Source organism: Labrus mixtus, chromosome 6 (assembly GCF_963584025.1).
Source record: "Labrus mixtus chromosome 6, fLabMix1.1, whole genome shotgun sequence".
In the NCBI taxonomy this organism is placed as follows: Eukaryota; Metazoa; Chordata; class Actinopteri; order Labriformes; family Labridae; genus Labrus; species Labrus mixtus.
In genome coordinates, this window is record NC_083617.1 from 6,366,385 (window position 1) to 6,391,079 (window position 24,695).

The 24,695-nt window shown below is 40.0% G+C and overlaps 1 protein-coding gene across 1 annotated transcript; it reads left to right on the forward strand.

Moving 5' to 3' along the window:
• The first annotated feature begins 827 nt into the window (after positions 1–827).
• cxcl12a (chemokine (C-X-C motif) ligand 12a (stromal cell-derived factor 1)) lies at positions 828–9,550 on the forward strand. Its single transcript, XM_061039678.1, has 4 exons — positions 828–968; positions 2,923–3,040; positions 4,337–4,420; positions 7,680–9,550. Exons 1-4 carry the CDS (start codon positions 902–904, stop codon positions 7,705–7,707), a joined length of 297 nt encoding a protein of 98 aa, XP_060895661.1. The 5' UTR covers positions 828–901; the 3' UTR covers positions 7,708–9,550.
• Positions 9,551–24,695: the final 15,145 nt, after the last annotated feature.

Here is a 24,695-nt window from a genome sequence, read left to right on the forward strand (position 1 = left end):
CTCTTTACTCACATGTCATTCCCTTCTCTCTCTCCTGGTATCTCTGCCTGGCTGTCCTATCAAATAAAGGCAAAAGGGCCCAAATCAATATATTTTTAAATATGTCTTGCTTCCTGAAACCCCCCTCCATCCCCAATTAAATAGGGAAAACGTCCTACTGAGAGGTTCATGTGTTATAGAGCAGCTCAGGAAGATCAGGTCATAGACATTTTAGGAGTGTATATGTGGCTTTAAAGCCGTACACACCAAACATTTAGGTTAATTAAAGATTTCATGACATTATATGGGACTAAAAACTCTTATAATGTCTATTTAAAATAACTCTTGTCATGTCAGAATATTGAGTCTGAGACTTGTACTGAAAAACAGATATTTTTGCTCTTAAGTAGGCCTATTGGGAATTAACAGAGATTTTGCAAATGTGTGTGTGTGTGTGTGTGTGTGTGTGTGTGTGTGTGTGTGTGTGTGTGAAGTGGGGGGTCTATAAATGTAAATGAACGCCTCTCTAGCAGCTCTATTGGTCTGTCAATTACAGTCAAATTCCCCAAATTCCCCTGGATCACCACCACGAAACAGGAAGCAAGGAAAAAATCTTTCAAAATAAGAGCAAAAACGCAAACAAGTAGTCATCAATCACTGCAATATCTCAAATAATTAACTCTATTTTTGGAGTTAGGAGTTCATTTAACTATTTTTTGTGTTAGTTTAATATATGACATGATAAGAACAACATGTGGCCCCTATTGGTTTTATCTTGCTACCCATCACCGGAAGTCTCCTCTGTTTGACTCGCCGGCTTGACGTCAGTTTGTAATTTAACTCTGCAGCAGAGTCTCGTCTGTCACAGCTCCTCTGGACTTTACTCTGAGCAGCATCAAACCTCGGACTCTTTAACCACAGGATGGATGTGAAGCTGTTTACTCTCGTGGCTGCGCTCACTGTGCTGATGTACGCGCCTCCATCACAAGGTATGAACTTTTTTTTTCTGCCTAATGCTGAGTATTATTGTTGCATTTTATTTTTACTTTGCTTTTTTCTCCTGTCAATGTAAAAAAAAATGATTAAGAGATTGTTTGATAAAAATAGGAAACATTACAAGGAGGATTTTAAGGATGTAGTGCCTGTTAGTCTAGAGTTATTTATATTTTATTATAGGCTCCTGTTTGAAGATAATTAACATTTAATGTAGTTTTATACATTTCTAATATCGTGCTGTCTCTTTATTTGTATCAAGCCTACTTTATCTGGCTCTTGAGTCTATGATAAAGTTTGATTTGATTTAAAATGTTAAGATAAAAGACACAAATACAATTCCGTCGTTTTTTTAATGAGCGTAAAATAGTGAAGCCCAGTTCTTCCAGATGTTTCTTTACATCAAACATAGATCCTAGAAAGACGTTTGTTAAAAGTCAACTGCAGTTTGGCCCATTTTTATCCACATTTACGTAATTTAAGTGGTACAATCTTAATTTTAGAAGAAGAAAAAAAAACATCTATATCCAAGTAATTTGCAATTTATCTCACCTTTCAAAAATCACATTAAACACAAAATGAATACCAACACACCTAAATAATATGTCAGCCTGTGCATTTGAATTAAAACAAACATTTTATCTCGGTACTTCAGTTTATGTATGAGCTTAATTGTGAGTGAGGAAAAACATTTTCCTCCGTGCGTAAAGCGCCAACAGGCACATATGGCCCCCGGTGATAAGAGAGTCTCTATCGGATCAGCAGTGGACGTGTGTATTTGTTCTGCTCTTTGTTTTCGTTTAATTAAACGCACATGGAGCTCTGAAATAAAGCCACAGCTAGTCTACACGGCGACATCAAGCACCCAACTTGAAGGTGCTGCTCGTTTTATCATGTTAATAGCATGTGTTAAAGCCATTAGCATAGTTTAATCTATCGCCGTACTTCTCACCATCTGTTTCTGTGGTTGTTATGACAATCAGTCCCCCTTTTAAAAAGATGTCAGTTAAAAATAACCATTTTTCATCGCTTTCATTCTTTTCATTTCATCTCACTAACTTGGTAGAAATACCCATTTTGGTATGATCTCTTATTGATTTTATTGCGATGTTTTTATTTTGTCGTGTTTTGTGATTTTACATTTCGTTTTAATTCAGATTTTACGCTGATGTTGTCTTTGTGTTTATTGTCTTCTTCCTGCTCCTGCTTCAAAACAAATTTCCCCTCGAGGGACAAAAATGAATCTGAAGCTCAATTGTGCGTTTAAAAAAAAGTTAGTCCTGCAAATCCTGATTTTTGTCTCGCAGGAGTCAAGGAAAACAGAGTGCTGTTTATTTTCCCACCATTATCAACCTTGAAAATCTCTGCGTATAGGAAACCTTAAAAGCTGATGAGGGTTGTAGGCCTGATGGAAAAGTATTTCACATCCATCATGAAGTGTATGTCTGAAAGAGCTCTGTGTTTGTGGGTCTAAAAGTCCTAAAATAAATGTCCCCCACCACGATGTGTCCTCTGTGGGACATTAAAAAAAGCCTCTATTCTTAAAATGCCAACATATGCCAATGTTGACCCCTGTAACCTTATTATATATGACAGATGGAAAATCCATCTACAAAACAAAATTAGACTTCAGCACCTGAATTCTTATGCAGACATATCTTAAATAACACGCTGATGGCTTAGTTTGAATTATTTACTTTAGTTTGCTTTAAATGCCGTTTGTTTGATGGATGTATCAAACAGGATGTTTTATATGGACTCCCTTTTCATATTTTTTATCGCTCCTTTAATTGTTGTCATAACAATGAACGTAAATGATCTATTTAGTAGTATCTCGGTGTGTTCAGGTGACCATTACCTTCCCTCTAGTTTGTTTTTATTGCCTTCTGTAGAACCTGCTTTGCTGTAAATCTGAAATTGATGATCCTGACCTCTTCTTCTCTTTCTCAGCAAAGCCCATCAGTCTGGTGGAGAGATGCTACTGTCGCTCCACAGTCAACAGCCTCCCAAGGAACTACATCCGAGAGCTCCGCTTCATCCACACGCCAAACTGCCCCTTCCAAGTCATGTGAGTTTTTGTTTTTTTTTGTTTTTTTTTAAAGTGTCAGCCCACACAAACACAGACAACAGCATGTTTTCCTCTCTGGTCTTAAAAAAACTATAAGAGGTTTCCTCCCTTGTTGGACATTTCTCACCATCAATCTCAGAGAGGGGACAGGTCAGAGAAAAGAGTAGACATACGCACGCCCCTCTGTCACACACACACACACACACACACACACACACACACTAACACACACACTGCAGAGACACATTTGTACCACTGGCACACTGACACATCCACAGGAAGAAGTAAAATCATGATTTCAATGATAGTTGTTGGTTTCTACTTTGCGTGTGATGACGTGTTTTCTCCTCAATCTGTGTCACAACCTTCAGCTCTGATGTCTCTCATTGTGATGCCTCAAATTTGGTTTACAAAACAGTTTGTTAGATAGATGGAACAGTTAAATGTTTATAGAGGGGTCAAATTGGCAGATCTTACAGAAACCTCATACTCACATAATACGTGGGGGGGGGGGGGGGGGGGGGGGGGGGCAGTACATGGGCTAAACGAGGTATGATGTCCTACATGGAGATGTGATCCAGACTTTACCCTCTCTGTAAATACTCAAAGGGTTATACTGTACTGCATGAAAGAAACCTGTAGCCACATGATATCTGATTCAACTTCCCTTATATTGTTTTTTAAAGCACGTTTATGAGGTAGTTTAATAAAAGGTGAAACATTTTACTTGAAGGGATCTGAACGATGAGTGCTACCTGTGCAGATATCCTGTAGCTGTATGAATGTCTGTGTTATCAGCTTAGTGTAAATGGTAAAAAATAAACCAGATTCAAGTGTGTACACACGAGGAAAAACATGCGGACTATAACTGAGTTCAACAAAAGTGACAAGATAAAAGCGTAATCCAGAGACAATAAAGGGTTAAAATGTGATCCATGACCACTGCTAATGAGCTGTGTGAGTGTCAAAGTGACGCGTCAGTGTTACTTCTGCCTTTTTTTAATAACAATGCATTAAGACACCTGATAGTGCTGAATTAGCATAATCCATCGTTTCATCTGAAGCCATTTATCTTTCATTTTATCAAGAAGTTGTAAAATCCTATTATGTATTTTCATATATTAGAAATGTTTTCTGATTTTACTCCCTCCGGCCTTCTCTGATGATTTACGAGTTGTCTGTACATCAGCACCATTTGTAAAGTAGGGTACATCCTAAATGTATTTCCAGAGGATTGAAATAAGTCAAAGTTGATGTGTAACCTCATTGGTATTTATTCATCTATTTTCTGCACAGTGCCAAGCTGAAGTCAAACAAAGAGGTGTGTGTGAACCCCGAGATCCGGTGGCTGCAGCAGTACCTGAAGAACGCCATCAACAAGTACGTTCAAACAAACTGATTTTTAGTTTTTTTTATTATCTGCTGTCAGATGTCAACCTGGTACAGATTACTGGCTGTGAGCGCTGTTCAACAACTCTTTAGTCATCTAGAGGAAGGAATGCAAAAAAAACAAAAACAAATGCGCATTACAACATCTGTCAATGGTCCATTGTGAAGGTGACAGCTCTTAATTGCCCAATTTGTAATGGAGCTCAAGCTTGAGACATGTTGGTACATGAGCGAGTGGGAAGACAGACTGATTCCAGTTTCAGACACTAACTGTGGGTTTTAAGTGCGACATAACAAAACAATTAATACCAGGTCTAATCTGCTCTTTACTGAGTGCGGTTAAAAGTTCATCCCTTTGAAATTGCAACACAGTTTTAATTAAAAAAATCAAGACTTCCGCCACACCTGAATAAATATAGTAAAATGTGTAGCTCCCTTCTCCTTGGTTACTAAAGTGTCTAAAAATAAGTAAAAATAGTGTCCCAATATCGTCCATTACGTACATTACATCAAAATAAACCTCATTACTATCAGAAGATGATGATTAAAGAAGACTACATTTGTTGTGTTGACCTTTTTTAAGGCTAAGTGAAGCCAATCGATTTTGGTCTGACATATACCTGGCTGAATAGCAGCTAGCATACACACGCAACGCTAGCAGAAATGCCCCTATGTCTTGTTGATTCCTAAGATGTATGCTAAAGGATGTAGCTGTAGTTTTAGTGCTGTGTTATTAAAGAGTCAAACACTTTCTAAAGATTAAGACTTCAAAAAATGGATCATCAAACTCCAGCGCCAGATGTGAAGAACTAAAAAAGCAGCCATGTTAATTTCTTTATGCAGGTTCGCTAGAAACTGATTTCTAATACTTATATAGGTTTTCTTTTTTGCACATATGGCCCTTCATTACATCATGTAAAGGCTGACATGGATGTGGGTTTGTAACAATTGCCCTCTACTGTCGTGTTTATGAAACGGACATGACGAAAAAGTCAGTTTTTACTATGACTCGGTTGTAAATCCACCAATCTGGAGATGTAAAGGTGAACAGTTCAAATCCCAATTGTTGCAAATTCTATGCACTCACAGCCAATATCAACTGACTCCTTCCTGCCCTGAAGACACATTCTGAAAAAACAGCCTCATAAAGTTTATAAAAGGGATCAAGTTTCCACCCTGAACGCCGTGCTGATAATATTTCAAAAAGGATAGAGCAGCCCTGTAGCGGTGCAAAAACAAAAAGCACTACGGTGAAGACAGATGAAGAGTCGAGGGATGGAACAAGTGACTTAGGACGTAGACATCTCCTCTTCTCCTGATACACAAACTGAAGCCCCTCTGACCGACCCCTGCGGTGCCTGCAGTCAGCCTGTCTGTCTCAGGGACGACTGCGGGGCCCTTGACGTGTCGAGGTGAGAGCAGTCCTCTACATAACAAAAAGGTCCATGAAGAGGGTAGATGGTGGTCATTTACAATGGATAAGACCTAATGTGTTTCAGATTACACATGCAGTGAAAGAGGACAAACTTATTTCAAATGTGTGAAGGCACACGATTCTCAGTCGTGCATTATGCTACTTTTTGTCTCATAAACAAAACCTCATTTAAGGTTTTTTCGGGATTTAAGTTTGCCTCTGCATTTACCAATACAAAGTCAGTCCACTGCCAACCCATGATCAAGTGTTTCTAGACAGCTTGTGCAGCAGTACTTCTGTAAACGCTTATCAAAGTACCTGTTAGCAGCAAGGTTTACAAAAAACTCTCATTTGAATGAAACCCACGTGAGAAAAAAGCCAGCTCGCTAACGGGCTAAACTGGGCGCTGATCAGCCACCCAAACTTGAAAGCAGGATACATTTAACATCACGAGGCTAAAATGTTAACAGCTCGATTACGGGTCAACAAACTTTTGGTCCAGTAAACTTGAAGCAGCTGTTTTTGTTTGAGGATCCAGGAAGTGATTACATTCAGAATATTGGCACATTTTATTTGTATTCCCGGCATTTAGCAAACACACACTCATTATTCTCTAAATGGGGTTCGAAAAGCTGTTTTCACATGTGCACTCCGGATAATATCTAGATATTTACAGGAGGACTTCTCAGAAGATTCTCCCGAACTAGCCGTTCACATATGCTCCTCACAGCGGGCGACTTTCCCTGTCAGAGGGGAGGGGGGGGGGGGGGGGGGGACGTAAGACGTGACGTAAAATAAACAACGCTACACGACGTTATAATGAGAATATTTGCCTTTATATCAATGCTCTGTGTAATCCAATGGAATGACAACATCCACAAAAGAGAGGAGAACAACATACTGATGAACAGAAAACAGAATGCAGCCGTTTAATTACGTGCACGGAGATCGTAGTGGTCGCGGGCAGACACTTTTCACAAATTGAAAATCTCCGGAGTACATTCGGCCGCGTTCAGACATCAGCTCCTCCGGATTATCTGCGGAAAAAATACGAGGGGTCTGGCCGGATAAACTCCGGGTAATATCGGCGTAAAAAATTTGGCTGTTGCGTTCACACATAGGAGCTCCTCCTGGAAATCTCCGGAGTTTTTCTGGAGATTTCCGTATGTGTGAAAAGGGTTAATGAAGATAATTTCAGGAGGACTGCTTCTGAAATTCTGCTGATCTGGTCATTCACATATGCACCTCACAGCTGGAGACGTGGGTGTGGGTGGGTGGGGGGGGGGGGTCCCCTGAGGCAAGACGTGACGTAAACAAACCTGCCTTTATATCAATGCAAAGTTTAGTTCAACTGAATCACAATGTCAACAAAAGAACGGAGAACAACTTACTGGCAAACAGAAAATATAATGAAGGCTTTTAATTACGCGCTTGTAAATTGTAGCCGTCTCCTGCATACACTATATGCACCATGCAATAATCATGGGATATTAACATCACTCCCCCCCCCTTCTATTGGCTTGAGGTGAATTCTCCGGATAATATCCTGCTGTGTTCTCACATCAGCAAGAATTAGCCTGTTTGCGTTCAAACATACAGCTCCTCCTGGAGTTTTGTGAAAGCCCTATCTGTGACATTTTCACAGCACGGTGTTTCCTCAAATTAACAGGATACAAATGTTTGTTATTACGATGGTTTGTACTGGTTTTGGACAAAATTGGAAATAAAACAGGCTGGTGTGAATAGTGAAACCAAAAAGGTTTATCATTTTTGACATTTTGCCTTCACAATCGTTTTGTCCCTACAAAACTCATTCAACTTTATTTTCTCTTCCAGGATGAGGAAATCCAAACAAGGCAACTGAAAGCCCCTGCAGACATCGTCCTGAGCCATCACACCATCATATATAACATGTAAGAGGAGATCATCTGGTTTGTTGTACAGCACTTATCCCGGCTGCCACGCTGCGGCCCTCTGCATGGAATACAACTCTTCACCATGAACACAAACCCACCAACTCCGTCGACGTCTCCACCGTCACCCCTCTCACCACTTATAGAGATAGTAGATGATATTAGTGCAAAGTGCAATTATATCTGTGAGTGTATGTCTCTTCTAACTGTATTGTATATACTTTTTTCTAAATGGACTTCAACAGTAAAGAGCTATTTTTGGAGATATGTGTCCCTTTAGCCTCTGTCATTCAGGTAAAAAAAAAAAAAAGGTCGGACCCTAAAGCCTGGTTTATACTTCTGCGTCGATTATTCGCTGTAGCCTACGCCGTTGTGAGCACTGCAAACTTGCTGATTTCTATGCTTGTTATATCGCCAGTTTTTGGATCTACCGCATTATCTGAGCGTCTATCTACAGGAAACCATGGCAACCGTTGGTTGAGTGTATTATATCGGCTTCTGAGATGATACATTTTGAGCAGCAGTGGATTAAACTGGCTTGCAGCGTTCTTCCTTCTGCAGAATTTTGAAAACAGCAGCGATACCTGAAATGTTGTAAATGCAGGAAATGATGCTGCCCAGCGGTCCAATCACAGGGCTTGTGGTTGCATCATTTTGAGGCATAGTTACATTTTTGAGGAGGTGCGTGCCAGGCTACGAGCATAGGCCTCTCTGTTGTTACAGAGCTATACAAACCTAGCATATGCTACGGCGTAGATTCGACGCAGAAGGATAAACCCGGTTTAAAGGAGATGCATGTTTTTCTCCACAGAGTCAAACTTTACAGATTCCTGCGTACCACTGAGCCAGGAGATTTATTATAACGAATCCTTAACGTGGCATCTGCTTATCCTTTCAGTCTGATTTTAATCGTACTAAATGACTTTCAACAATGTATGTGTTCTCCTTTAAACGGAGGGAAGGCTTATACGTTTGCCAGGTCCTATTCCATGTTTCACGTTAATTGGCAGCGTGGAATTTTCAATGATGTGCCAGAAACCCCCAGACTGAATAATAAGATGTATAAAAGATCCCTATAAAAAATGGCAATTACAATGTTTTTGTAAATGCCAACCGAGCTTGAGTGTTTCCTGAGCTGTTTCTGTGGCTGTGATTGCTCGATCCTTTAACCCCAAAAAGTCAGATTTATTTTCCTGTTAGGGGGAAAGGTGAACATCTGGATTTAAAACCGTTTGAATTCAATGTAATCTCAAAGCCGTGTTTTAAGATGAGGAAGGAGAAAATCATGACACAGTCGGCTACATTTGGGGTACTGGATGAAATAACCTCTTATTATGAATGTCCATTTCAAAGAAGGGTGTACAGAAATATTAATAACAGTTATCACATGAGTAGTTAAATCACAATGTTATATTTAGAGTGGCAGAGGTAAAAGTAGAAACCTTTACTGACAATATGTGTACAATGATGGGACTGCCTTCATGCAGATAGCAATGCACTTTATAACGGATGTATTCATGTTTTAACAACTAAATTGACTCTAACTCGCTACGTGTGATCAGTAAATTCTGTCTCGTGTCTTTACGTTAACTACTCTGTTTTTCATTCTGTGCTTCATGATGATTGAATGTGTAGCTTCATTTAACTGTTAAAGTCAGGGAGATCTGCTCATCTATTCATCTCCTTTTCGTTATGTAAAATGAATATTATACAAATGTTTTATTTTTGTACTCTTATATGCATTTATATATTAAATCTAAAGATTAAAATAAAGGAATTGTAATCCACAACTGAGTTACTGTGCGAGTGTTTCATTGTTTTATAAAGTTGGTCGGTATGGAAATCATTATAATGTTCCAGTTACTATTTGATGTATCATTTCCTACATTAACACACATACTTACAGCTTTTCTCAAAGTTCAGTACGGGGACTCTACTTTTTACATTTTGAGGGTAACACGAGCTTGACCAGGCTCGACACACAGCTGCTGTAATCTTACTGTACTCAGATGTCAGAGGGTTAAATCTACTTTAAGACTTTGATGTGAGAACATGTGTTTAGCTTTACTCAACAGCCATCCTGTCTGCTATTTAACTATTAACTCAACAAGCGGCCATTAGGAAAAGATTAGGGCTTAAAGGGATGAACTTTTAACTTCCCTTTAAGGGCATTAAGTGAGGCGGAGCACAGTAGTGTGTGTGTGTGTGTGTGTGTGAGAGGAGAAGGGTCCGCTGATTGCCACATCAGGGAGACAAAAAAGGGGCCACTGTGCTTCGTTTGGTGATTAGCTTTGAAGTGAGAATAAAAGCAGCAGCAGCCTTGCGGGAGATTAAGGTATTGATTTAGTTGATAATTTAACTTTCTGAATGATTGTGGATTAATCACAAAATGATTGTCTTAAGTTGATATCATTGTAAGAATCTGGAGGTAGCAACAAGCATGTTCCTCCGAGAAGATTGTGCAGCTTATCTTAGGACTGATTTTGTCTGTCAGAGGACAGGTTGTGATTCTCCAATGTTATTTATAATCAAAGTAAGGCTGTGCAGTTAATCACGGTTTCATTGTTATCATGATATAAACATTCACAATAAGATAAACTTCAAAAAGTCTAAATGTATTGCACAATAGAATTTATTTTTGGGGGTAAATTATCAAGCAATGCTTTCTTAGCATGTTTACGTTAGGCCTTATTATAATGGCCGTGCTTTCACACCAATTCGATAGATATCAGCTAGCCTCATACAAACTGTTGCAAATTCAGTTGTGAAAAACAATATTTTAGATTTACTTTAAAAGTAATGACACATGGCTGCACGGTGGTGCAGTGGTTAGCGCTGTTGCCCCACAGCGGTAAGGTCCCTGGTTCGAGTCACCGTCGTAAAGGAGGCTTCTCTGTGAGGAGTTTGCATGTTCTCCTCATGTGTGCGTTGGTTCTCTCCGGGTACTCTTACCCCCACACTCCAAAGACATGCACGTTAGATCGATTGGTGACTCTGACTGGCTAACAGTCCAGGGTGTAACCCCGCCTCTCGCCCAGTGACAGCTGGGATCGGCTCCAGCCCCCCGCGACCCCGAAACAGGAAAAAAGTAATAAAGATGATGGATGGATGTTGCAAACAGTTATTATGTCAAACATAAAAAATGCCTGATGAACATACACACTTGAGTAAAAGATAATTTGTGCCCTTAAACATTTACTAAATACTTCAGATACTTAGGTGAAAAATCAAACAATATTATTGCACATGGAATATTTTTCTCATATTGGCAATTTTTAAACCTTTGTTGAAAAAATATTTCAATTAAACTTTAAGATGAATGACTCTCATGTCAATTATCATCTCTTATAGGGTCAGGGGTTATATACATTTATCTATATGGCTACACTCTCTGTGGGGGACTCACATGAGCCTACAAATATGTCATTTAATAGAAAACAGTTGTTTTTTAATAGCCCCATAATTCATTGTTTTCTTGGGATCACTGCCAACAACCAGCAGTTAAGCGTTGCAGGTGGTGTGATTGGTGCCGTGAAGCCTGAGATGCAGTGACGTAAAGGGGATGTTAATGTTTAACTGGATGCTTGATGTGCACATACGATTTACCTGCAAATGGAAACAATGGAAAATCAATGTGCAAAATATCTGAAAACATCACACGTCGCTTGTTAAACTAGGTCGTTCTTATAAACATGCGTTGCATCTGAAAAACAAACCGGCTTTTAGAAACATATAAAGAAGATTTCTACAACAAAGTGTCCGTTAAACAAGAGGCCGTAAAGAGTTAATGAGACGTGTTAAAGCATTAATACATCAGCACATCACGCTAACTGACGTGTAACAGAACAACATGATTACATGATTTATTGGCAGGTTTAGACGACTGATCTCCATCAGTGTTGTGTTGGTATTAAGAGGCGAGACGGGCGCTGGGCCTAAACAAACACAGCAGAGATCTGCTCACCATGACGTGTTTCATATATTTATCACCAGACCTGACAGACAGACAAACACACAGATGTAATTAGCTGTGACTCACTGCTCCTTAGGAGGTAAAGAAACTCTCACAAGGAGAAAATATTCAATAAAAAAAAAAGTATCTAGCAACTAATTTCCCTGCCGATTAAGTGGAAGTTTAAATTCAGACTCTGAAGCTTAGAAAACAGAAAAACATCAAATTGAGCACAATTCATTTCTAAACACTGTCCAAAGCCGTATTGTGTGTCGCCTTTTTAATTGCTATTTGAAACATTTCGTCGCATTCTTTGATGATGAAATTATCGGCTATTTTATATGCTGGTAAAATGTGTGGACGTGCATTCTCAGCTGCCCAGTGTGGCTAACGTTAGCAGTGCTAGCACCACCAGCCTTTGGTCCTCCTTTCGGTCCATACTGAATGTGAATATGAAACGCTTCAGTTGAGTGGTTGCATGCTGTAGTTTAACCCGACACAGCCTCCATACGTCCTGCACTGGCTTAACATCCAGGCGGCAGAGCGAGGAGAGCAGGCCCAGTAAGCGGAGCTACAGCCCGGACTACAGGAGGTCGGCAGCGTTACGGCTTGGACACAACCTTTAACTGGCACTGTGGTTCTGGTGCCAACAAGCGAGTGTGACGATGTTTGATCATTAAGGCTACTACTTGCGCACATCTTAACGTTAAAAAAAAAAAGAGAGAAAAAATAAGTCAGGCGGCCATTTTCTTATTACATCTTGCTCATGTACCGTCATACCGTCAATTTGTAATCATTAGCTACCATTGGACAACAGCTCATTTTAAGTGTTAAACCCTTTCATTGCTAAAACTTTGATCATGTCACACAATACTAACACAAAGGCATTAAATACTAGCTAACGGTTATGCTTGCTAGCTAGAGGTAACAATAGCTAACTGTAATGCAAGCAAAACAAAGGTTATGTTAGCTAGCTAGCCAGCCTATGTTTCCTTCAATTTATAACCTGGACTTCATTGGTATGATGATAGATAAAGTCTATAAACAGTCTTTTTTTATAAATATGGTCAGTTGTGAAATATTCCTAACCTTAGAACGAAAAGGACAAGGAGGTGACTCAGCACTTTGGTATGAGCGGTCCAGCCGGCACTGCACTGATTTACACAAAAGGACAAGGAATGTACAAGACAGGAGAAGACATGCGAAATTCCTATCCAATATTGCCTTCGAAATCCTGTTGGGGTTTGAGTTCAACCGCGATGTCAGAGAAAAAAAACTGACACCTTGACAGATGGGTGAAGATCTGTCACGTGAAATGCAAAGAATGACGCCGAAATAAAGGACGCGAGGAGTTTACGTGTTCATTTAACTCAAAGGACGTGTTCCCTCCTTCTCAAACTATAAGGGCTCCCAGATGTGCAGCCTATGAAACTCCACTTAGTGGTTATTCATCATGAAAAGCTGAGCATGGAAATATAACATTTTAGTGTGTGTGTGTGTGTGTGAGACAGAGTAACAGGGGTCAAAGAAAGCCACTTCAAGAAGGTCCCAGCGAACATTGTCCCCCCTGGTCTTACCAGTTTTAATAAAAACTACAACCTGGGGTTAGTTTTAATGTTTGTGTGTACATGTCTGTGTGTGATGTCACTTCCTCACTCTACTCCAAGCACATCAACTTCGCTGAGGCTCTTTACCGCCAGCTATGTTGGCAGCCGAAAACAGCAATTTTAAGGCCCCTTGAGTTTGTCACCGCTGAAATATCAGGGGATCAGGAAAATGTACCCCCGCGGAGTGTCAACAACGCAGACACTCCTTCTTCATTGTGGCTCAGCCGTGGACGAGTGAAGTGCTGGGACACCATGATAATCTGTCAGGCGGAAATGAAAACTATCAGATACGTGGCAGCTGTGGTCTTAATAATGTGAATGGTGTGAACTGGCAGGATAAAGAAGTGAGGACACGGCAATCTGATGTTATCAAGTTCTTTGTAGTCCACTTGTTAGGGTCCCGCGGAAAGGGAATCTGAACATCTCTAGGGGTGGGCAAAAATATTGTTATCATCGTCCTGACTCCTGTGGTAAAATGATGTAACGCTGTTGTCAAATATCAATATTTAAAGCTACTTTGAGGGTTTTTTTGCGGTTTTTGAAATACTGATATTAATACTGATGCTTATATATGACCTTTAAAACAAACAAAACCATCAGATTTTGTTTCAATGTTTATTAATCAACATTACTTGATTGTCTCTATTTAGGGATTTTTAATGCCTGAAACATCTGCCGCAGTGTAGGTGTCAGACAAGGCAACTAACAGCCACACAAAAAGATTTATTGTAAATTGCACATTAGACATATTTACACATACTATGTGCAGGGCTAGCTGACCAGAGTTGTTTATTAATTATATATAAAAAGCTAAGACAGCTTGTAAACAACCCGCCAAACACTCTGGAGCCCTGAGTAGCGAGTCAATGAACAGTTGACACAGAGAAACACATTTATGAAATGATGTAAGCCAGCCGGTCTGCTGAATACTTCAAGATAATCCTTCTATTTTTGTGGCTTTCATGTCATTTAGAAAAGATGGACTAATTTGCATTCACATTTGACCCTCCCACAAAAACTCATTTTTTGTTTTCCCCCTTTAAACAATTAGCTGAGAGCACAGGGTCAGCTCCTGCAGGGCAGACACTTGGCTGTCATGTGGGACTGATCTTTGGTTTTTCCGGTATGAGGTTGAAAGTTGAAATTCCTTTTCATCCAGGTTAAGACTTTTAACAAAAGAGAGAGAAACTAAAAAAAAAAACAAAGAAGTTGCATTGTTCTAGATTTATGATCAGAAACTTGTGACACTCAGCCTTAGAAAAGGAAAAATGATTGGAAATATAATTTTGTAAATGTCCAATTTGTGTTTAAAGTAAATCCATGTATTCTGCCTCTTATCATTTCTTAAAATCTTCATAATTGTTTTAAAACACTCAAGTCAACCAAACCTCTTTAACACTGCAGAGGTAACAATGTTACCCTGAATATGTGGACACTCTTCAGACATGACCTCAACTAAGAAAACTTGCATGCTTTATGTTAAGCCTTTTTGCATCGTGTTTTTGACAGGCACATTCCTTCAGTGTGATTCTGTTTCATAAATCCAGGAGATACACTTTGGTGGACTCTTGTAGATGAGGCACAAAGGAGTCCCACACTCGTGTCATATTTGTTGACAGGCAGCTGGATTGGGGTCCAAATGAGTGCTCAAAGAAAGCCCATGAACACAGATTTGTATTTCTCATCAGAGTAGACATCCAGATGTTTTCTAGCGTCCTGCACAAAGAGTATGAACTTAACAACTCTGAATTAGTGAAATCCTACAAAAGGGTTAAAGTGCAGTGTATGCCGCCTTCTCTCTATCAATCGTAGCCCACCTCTTGCTCCCCCTTTCTGTTGTTTTTACCCCCCCCCTCTCCCCCCCTTGGTCCAGACCAGGCCACTGCCTTTGGGGCACCATGTGCGCCAAAATCACACTCCCCAAGGGAAACATTAGCGGAGTCATAGCTGTTCTGGTATCTGATGACCCGTTGCACATTTCCACATCAGCACACTGTGACTCTGAAAAAAATCCGATGTAATGATTTGTAAACGACTTGTTGATTGTGCAAAGCGGGGGTTAGATTCAATGTTGTTAATTGCCTCAACACTGCCAGTGACCCGCAAGAACATTAATCATAATTATGACAAAATGACTACGCTGCATGTCTTGTTGACTGCTGCGACGGATGTTAAAAAGTGACCAACATGCGATGTGTAATAACAGCGGCATGTGTGTGTGTCTGTTTGCTAAGAAAAGGGAGGCTAATAGAGGGGCCCATGTGAGCGGTTAAAATAGCCCTCCTGCAGCTTTTCTACCTTTCATGTGCTAATATCACCGAGGTTATGAGTCCCCAACACCATCACCAGATGTGTTTTTTTTGGGATGTGGGGCCTTACTTCAACACAATAACACTGACTATGGTGCACATTCCTTCAGTGTGATTCTGTTTTTAAATCCAGGAGAAACACTTTGGTGGACTCTTGTGGATGAGGCACAAAGGAGTCCCACACTCAGGGGACAGCGTGAGGGGCCCAGAGACGCTGGAACACTATAAACTTCACACACAGGGCGTCTCTCTTCATCTCCATTCCTTTCAAGGATTATCACCCACACCCTAATTGGTTGATTTATTCGCGCAGCCTCCGTGAATGATGTATTTAATGTCTTCCCATATGTAGCTGTGAGTGCCATGTGACACCCGAAGAGAAGACCATTGAAGATGTGTCAAGGCATGAGAAGAAAGAAACAATTACGCCATTATCTGGAGATGAAACCGATATACTGTACTCGCCTCATCCCCATAACCACAGACTGTCTTTTTTTTTAACCGTAATGCGATGGCAATAGAGACCCCTCTGTTGGGCTGCAGGGTGACTCAAGGCCTGAGCACGCTGTCCATATGAGTAAGACATGGAGGTCTGAGGCCTAATGCCATTCACCAACATTGTTCATCCTCAAACAATCACAGTTTTCTAAAATCAAAGCGAAGAATCCTCCCACTGAACATCTGAAAATAATTTTGATGAAACCGATATCCTAAAAATACCATTAAAGGTTTTTGATTCACTAGTTAAGTGTGTTGTTTTGACCAGATATTGAATCTGACTAACGCTATTGAACTTTTCTTCACAAAACGTCACCATGAAAGTTCAGCACGTTTTACAAAAGAGCATGACTTAGTGATTGGTTTATAAAAAGGTTTTTCGGGAAGAGAGATTAAAGATGCATGATTTGTTGATTTGATCTTATGTTTAATTAATTCAAAGTTTAATTAACCAGGAAAACCTCACTGAAATTAAGAATCTATTCTAAAGGTGTCCTGGCAAACGTTATCACCCCGTTAAAGATGTATGACTAAAGTAATGTTTACTTTGCAATAGTCACGCCAAGGTCAACTCACTGCGAGGAGTTTTTACTGGTAAGGAAACAGACTGAGTTTAATACTGATGCCACAAAGTGACATACAAAGGCAAAGCAGACCATCAGAAAGAAGATTGAACATTTCTGTAGGCTAGGGTTGTTTTTGACACATTGAACTGGTGCCACCGGATTCGATTCCAGCACAGCAATCTACAGCACGAAGACCTTAAAGAGCCTTTGTTTACTTTGTTTAATTTCTCTGGTGAAGTACCAAAAAGTTATGAAAGCAGGATAAGCTAGTTTTCCCAAAGAGGTACCCAACAAGCATGCACAGGATAGTATGCCAAAACACAAGACATACTACTTTGTCTTTTTTTTTTTATCTTCTAAACGCCTTCATGTCATTAAAAAAATTACTTTTCAGGAGGTCTTGGTACGGTTGTTTGGTCTGCATCAGGGTTCGATTTACAGCTTTAAAACAAACCGCACCGACTTGGCAAACTGACTCGAGTTTGTTTAAACCAAGCCAAAAAGGTTAGGTGTGAAAATGTCGTTAAAATTATAATCATGATCGCACCTGCTAAATATTAACACGCTGCACTGTCAGTGTAATCACTTTAGCATTCTGATGTTAGCACTTAGCTCAAACCTTCATGTGCCAAAGCCTCACAGAGCTGCTAACAACATCGCCTATTCATTCAATAATTCCTTGGATTTAGCAACATTTCATGATGTTTGACTGTGTGATCAGAAAATTAATCTGACCTTGAACACTGACCTAGACGTAGAAAAGATGATATCATTGCTGGATAGTGTCAGCCATCACAATTAACCTCGATAAAAGCAACATCAGAACCATATGTTGAAAAGTATTCAATATCCACTTTCAGTCAATCAATATATTCCATATAGTCGATTTTTATCCAAAGCTATGCCAGCAAAGAAATCAGTGCTCGTTCTGGCTCAAGGACCAGCTTCCAAACTAAACACGATCTCCAATCACACAGCTCCAGCTTCTCTCTGGTGTTTCCATCTCTTGGCTTAAGTTCCCTACAACTCTGAGGAAATCCAGCCAAACCACAAGAACAAAGTGAAATAACAAAGTAAAATAGTTAAGTTGAAGTCATTAGCACAGCGGAATATTAAAAACCATCCACCTTGCAGTTTGCGTGGTGCATTTGTTTCCATCCATGTGGCTAATAAATCCTTCCTGGAATCACATCTATTGTTTAAGGACAGTGTAACCCGAAAAGACAAACCAGTTGTCTGCTGCAGTTTATATAAAAACACATCAAAGAAACCAGAACAAAGGCTTTCTAATACCCAGACTGAAAGGAATTCTCCATCAATCTGGTATGAATTGTGCGATACATAAAGGAGATCTTGTAAGTTGGCTGTTTAAAGCGGTGCAGAGGAATGAGATTTGGCTGCTACCTGCTAAAAAAAGAATCTGTTCTAAGGAATTCAATGATTTCTTTCAAATACATCACAAATTTAATTTTATCCAATCACTAAAAAAAAGAAAAAAAAATGGAGCAGTGGGTGTTCTTCTGGGCAGGAAAGTGCAGCTTGCACAAATCCTGAAATCCTGTCCAAGATGACTTAAGAGTCTGAGTGATGAACTTTAGTGTTACGACACGGCTGTGGGAGCCGGCAGAGATAGATCTGACACCACTCTTGTCTGTTTTTCCTTCCTTTGGCGTCTTTATGAGAGCTCACAAATCAGGATGCAGCTTTTTTTTTCTGTCTGGATTCATAGATCCAGTGTAACCCTGCCTCCTCTAAAATAAATACAACATCCATTTTTCCAAGTGGAAAGGCTGTGTATGTTGGCACGGAGACCAAAAATAATAATGCAGGATTTAAAAAAGGAGAGGTGAAATATTATTGAAATTCAGCAAGAGCAACAAAAAAAAAGAAAAGGATGACATGTAACAGCTGCAGCTTTGTTAACAACCGACAGACACTTTGGACCGTTAGAGCCAGAAAACAGTGAAAGATTAATTCTCAGTCAAGAGATATTAAAGAACTGTTCATTTAGTCTAAATGGGACTACGCAATGTCCCAAGGGACTTCTTGTAGATTTAGCAGAAAATTTGATCCGCAGTGTGAAGGTAAGAAAACAGTAAATAAAAGAGAAATGTATTTAACAGGGCTAAACACGCTCCAAACCAGATTGCCTGCAGCCTACTTGATAGCTATTTGAAACAGCTGACAACACTTTTTAAATAATACAGTTGACAGTTATTTTGAATACCTCTGAAGTATGAGGCACAAAGATAAATGATTTCAAATTGGTTTGTAGAGTGTGGATAACGTTAGCTGTGCAAGCACCACCTGATTTCTGCCCTCAATGCATTGTTAACTTCTACACACCTGTGGTTATGAATTGCTCCAGTTGAGTGGTTATATGCCAGTACACCTGCACTGCTCCAACGAGATGCCATCCGTCCACTGTGCTGGTTAACATCCGGGCGGGAGAGCTCACAGTTAACTGTTTTGGTGACTAATCGCCAACATCCTGCGGGCAAAAGCAAATGGAAGTTTGTACAGACATCGTGTTTTGAGCTTTAACTTTTCATCCAGAATAAAATGTTCAGATTTTTGTGTTTGATTCTCCTTCTTAAAAGGGGAAGGTCCGCACACTGTTCAGCTCCCAATGAGCAACTTTATTAAGCCTTTTTCGAACCAAAGGAATCTTCTTCAGGCCTTTGCATCGTTACACCCTTCACACGACTCAATGATTAATAAAGTTGCTCATTGGGAGCTACAAAGTGTGCGGACCTTACCCTTTTTTCTGCAGTTTATACCTTTTTTGTCCTGCACTGTATGCAATCTGCTTGGATGTGGGCACACTAGTCTTTTTTCTCTTTTTGATTGTCCTTCTTATCCATGGCTTGGATTTATGTCGAAATACTGAGATTTATTAAGCATTAGAAAACAGTAGCATCTTAAAACCTATTGATGAAACGGATTGGTTCAGCCTAATGAAGAGCAGCACATTATCTCACTGAAGGTTCTTCTTGCTAAAGAGCAGATGTGTTTGTCTTTTTCCAGTTTGTTAGATCTCTCTTTCTCAGAGATCTCTATCCCTGCTGTTTCTATACACTGGCACTGAATGGATTTATTTGAAGATGACAATAATGTTTAATAACCATAAAAGCAACATTCCTGTACTGAATTAGTTACATTGGAAAGTCCACAAAGCACAGTGGGAACATTTTTCACTGAAACAGCTTTTCCACTGACGACATGTTCCATGAAAACGTTGTTTTAATATCAGAATCTGATTTTTAAAACAATAAAACACATGTCTCTTTGATATGACACAAACTTAACAGTTACAGGGACAAAGCTTCTTTAAGCGCTGTCATCGGATAACAGTAGGAGATTTTGGTTATATATTGTTACTACATTCACCCTCTGATCGCACAGTGATTCTGCACTTTCCCAAGCTGGAAACTTGAACAAAGCTGGAAAAAAGGGCAGCCAACATGTGAATTCCTGCTCTCAGCGTGTAACTGAAGACGTCTCTCCACCTGCAACATGAGGCTGAACTGTCACACTGTTTCTTCTCAAACTCAAACTGTTAAAGGCATTTCAATGAGCCGCGCTGTTCCCTTCAGTTCACTCTTCCTCACAAACCACGGCTACAGAAGCCACAGTGGGTAATGTGTTGTTTTTTTTTTTTTAAATCAAGTGATCAGAGCCAGCAGTGTGGGACTAATTGGGAGATTGTGTTTCCAGGAATAGGACAGTAAAGTAAATAATTTAATAAATCTCAATGAATCTACTGACAGCTCACACTTTGCTGTATTCTCTGATAGTCACTAAAGCTGCTTTCACACACGCACTCCTGAAAATGTATAGAAAATTTACAGATGGACTGCCCCTGAACTTTTCCAAAGATGTGTGTGTGTGTGGGGGGGGATGCTGTATTCAAGATATTTTCAAGATATCCAAGACGTCCGGCGAAGCAAAGTCAGACGCTATAATGACAATTTTTTACCAAAAGAAGAATATGAAGCTGCTTCACTATGTTTGTGTTCACTATGCAACCAATCTCTCACTGGTTGTGTGACTGAAACAAAAATCTTCAGCCCCTTAATTAATTATCTTCACTTTTTCCTCCCGCAGTCACACATCGGCCCATCTCAGCTTCACATTGAACTTCATCGAGGTGGCTGGCAGGAAAAAAAACAGCAGTAAAGTGGGGATGAAAAAGTGCCGTAATGAGCTCAGAAGTCATCACTTCTTTGTAGATTCATCTTCGTCTTTGTCACCGGGACGTAAAATATCACGGCTGAAACAGCAGTCTGAAAAGGGATTACGTTGTCAATATTTATGCTAAGCTAAGCTAACTGACTTTTTGTTCCAGATATCTATCTTATAGGCCAATGGTATCAATATCCTTAACGTGAAAAATCTTAAACGTTAAACTATAATTGTAACTGGTAATTAAAAGAAGGGGATTGGGTAAATACTTTTCATGATAAAAAGAAAAATGTCATGCGTGCAAGTGAAGCAGTTTTCTCCCTGAATGTTTTGTGTCTCCGTCAAACTACCACCAAGCCGTATCCATCTTTTTTTAAAACTCTCTGCCAGCTTTTCAATGCGGCTAACAGAAACAATCATGTCAACATTGACAACTTTCTTTCCTGACAGACACACATACTCACACACGCATGCTAACAGGCTGTCACCTTCAGAGGGTCTGCAATTTTCACAGTTGTGGACAAATCTCTCTATTGGCTCTTTGCTAGCCGTTTCATTGAGCCCTGTGAATAGATCTGCTGTGACATTTGTTTCTTCGTTCTCTTTTGATGGTTCGCTCTATACACAATCGCTTATTTGGAGCCACCGACCCCATGCGGAGGTTTTATTACTTGCATCCAACCATCAAGAGTTAATAGGAAAATCACTGTTGTCAACATATTGTGAATGAAATTTCAAACACAATAAACGTCCGACGCAAAATCGAAAGCAGTGGTTGAAATTTGTCAAAACACAACTGGCATCAAAGGGGAAAAAAATGACAAAAGGGCTTTTTATGATTATAAAAAAAGATAAACTGACGGATTTTATTGCATATTTTTGTCGTCGTCTGTGTTGTGATGTTAAAGGTCAGAGAGTACGTTGAGTTTTCTCACAGTGTATAGGACCCCTTTACTTTTATTTTGCCTTTATTGGAGAGACATGGCAGTGGATAGAGTCAGAAATCAGGGAGAGAGAGAGAGAGAGAGAGAGAGAGGGGGGAATGAAATGCGGGAAAGGAGCCAGAGGTTGGATTCGAACCCGTCCGTGCCACCTTCTTTGAAGACAACAGCTTTTGTAAACAAACTAACGACTATGGGCCACCAGCGCCCCGGGGACCCTTTAATTTTTAAAGTGAAAAGACATTTCAAGTTATGATTTTGAGTCATAAAAACAGTGGGTTATAATTAAAAGATGTGGGACAGAGGATAGAGCAAAATCAGACTTTGAAGGGGAGAGAAACTAATCACAAAAAAGGAGAAAAAGAAACAAAAGAAAAGGGGAATAAATCATACATAGGGAGGAGAAGAAGAGTCGATGGCACTGATGGCCTAGTGGTTAGGTTGCTCCCCATGTACAGACCTACCAGCTGGCAGCCCGGGTTTTTCCTCCATGTCATTCCACACTTTCTCTCCCCCCCTGATTTCCTACTCTAGCCACTGTCCTGTCTAAATAAAGGCAAAAAAGCCCAAATGTAAATCTTTAAAAAAAAAAAAAAAAAAGGCTGTATCTGAATGTGTGTGCATATGTGTGAGTGAGAGAGGAGAGGCTGCATTGTGTGTAATTTCCTGCGAGGTGAAAGAGCATCTCACACCTTCTCAGGCTTGTTAATGTCACTCGGGAGAACGCAGCAGTTATTGCCGTCCCATTCAGTAATTACACTGCGGTCCAGAAACCGCTTAAAGTTACATCCACGTTTTCCTGCATCCGGTCCTTCTCCCGGGGATCGACCTGAAAATTGCTCTCACTGCTACTTCTTATAAACACATTACTCCGACTCTCAGTGTGTCTACTGAAGAAGTGCTTGTGAATGTAAAACTGGATCCAGTCGGTGTTGCACAAACAGTAGAAACAGAATACAGGATGAATCTATGACAGTTTACTTCTAACTTATCATGGCTCATCGGGGACTGATTTCCCCATAAGATAGACTTTCTTTGGATGCTTTTTGCTCATAAATCCTCCCTTTAGTGAAAAAAAAAGGGATTTCATTACACTCACATGCAAGTCTGTACATTTCTGAGTCTAACTTTGACTATCATGGATTTTTTCCCAGCACTGTGTGTCAAGTAGGGCATGGCGTTTCCCACATATCTTCAAAACAGTAATCAGAGTTCTCAGGCTGGTGCAGTTTAAAAATACTTGTTGCTGATCGAGTGATAAAAATGCAAAAATGATTAACACGATGACACAAGGACGGAATTAACCTCATGGTGGCGCTAGAGGAAAAATCAGCATGTGACCAAATGTGTAGTTGAGAGTCATCTTCAGGACACCTTGAACATGAACTATATGCATCAGGTAAAAATATAGTTAAAAGTCTGCTTGAAAAAGTAAAAATGCATGTATGCTATCAAAGTTTTCTCATTGAGTATTCACAAAATTCTGAGTGAAAATAAACCTTCATTACGACCAGGAAACCTACTGTAGTTCAGGAACAGATCATTTTGCTCTTAAGAACTATGTGGGTGTGGCAGACCAGGTTTTATTGACATGTTACTCGCTCCACCCAACACAATTGAAATATGACAATCAGTGTAGTTTACAGCATGTTTCTTTAAAGAGGTCATATTCTGCCCTTTTTGGGGTTCGTATATTTAATCTATGTTCCTACTTTTGTACGTTCACAATAGCTAAAGTCCGAAAAAAAGTGTCTGTTTTCATGTACTGCTCCTCCTTGCTCCCTCTACGCTCTGAGTCCGTCAGCTACGCTCTGTTGAGCCCCCACTGTTAGACCCCACGTGGGCCAAGTCTGCTCTGATTGGTCTGCCGATCCGCTCTGTCGTTATTGGTCAGTTGCTCAGCACGCTTCTCGGAAATTTCATCATGAGCTGCAGGGCTTGCCACAACGAGCCAATGGGCTTAGATCAGTGATCTCACACTGACAATGACGTCGCACTGACACATTTTTATCGAGGGGGGCTAGAACCGAGCGTTACATGCGGCTAATGCTACAGCTAACAGGAGGAGTTCCATGGACTTTGAATCTTTGCACATAGATGTGCCTAAACATGCACAGGACACTTGGAAAACACACTAAAGGGCATATAAAACCAGAAAAAGCAGAATATGGGACCTTTAAAGTTTACGTTTTTTCCTTTTTTGGACAGTGAAAAGAGTAGGATGAGGCACGCGACATAACGACAAGTCTATACAATGCACCTCCAGACGGCATGTTTAAGTCATGTGATCAGAATAAGGAGGAAGGAGAAACCCTGTAACCTAAAGATAATTTATTTCAACCGGTCACTAAATGGCGAGTTACAAAAAAGCTTTGCTAATATCCATTTCATAGTTAGCAGTTAGCATACAAATCAATGAGATGCCCCTCAAAACTATGACTGTATTTCTGCAGTATTGGCCTGTGCCATGTTAATATGGAGCCCTTTGATAACGATCCACCCATGCTGCTAAATGTAGTTCATCAATTGCCCAAACTTACTGCAGGGATGCACTGATGTATTTGGTTAAATATCGGAATCGGCTGATATCGAACCTGTTGACAAACAACAGCCCATCTGCAATTAATGTGGCTTTCACCGATGTCTGTCGCTGATATGTACTTGTTGTTTCACATCAATTTCATGCTGCCAATAGTTAGAAATGATCTGTTAGAAAATATACAATGTATGTTTAAAAACTGGTGAAGATGAAAGTTGTTGTTAAAATTGAAAAAGATGATGTTTTGGGGAAATTAAGATCAGTGTTTTGTGATACATTTATTCAGACTTCAGACAAATGTGTGTCCTTTTTTTCCATTTTGTAGTGGAAATACCCAGCACC

Coding starts and splice junctions, on each gene's coding strand:
- cxcl12a (XM_061039678.1), top strand. CDS start 902: ATGGATGTGAAGCTGTTTACTCTCGTGGCTGCGCTCACTGTGCTGATG. Junction 969..2,922: donor GTACGCGCCTCCATCACAAG/GTATGAACTTTT, acceptor TCTCTTTCTCAG/CAAAGCCCATCAGTCTGGTG. Junction 4,421..7,679: donor CTGAAGAACGCCATCAACAA/GTACGTTCAAAC, acceptor TTTCTCTTCCAG/GATGAGGAAATCCAAACAAG.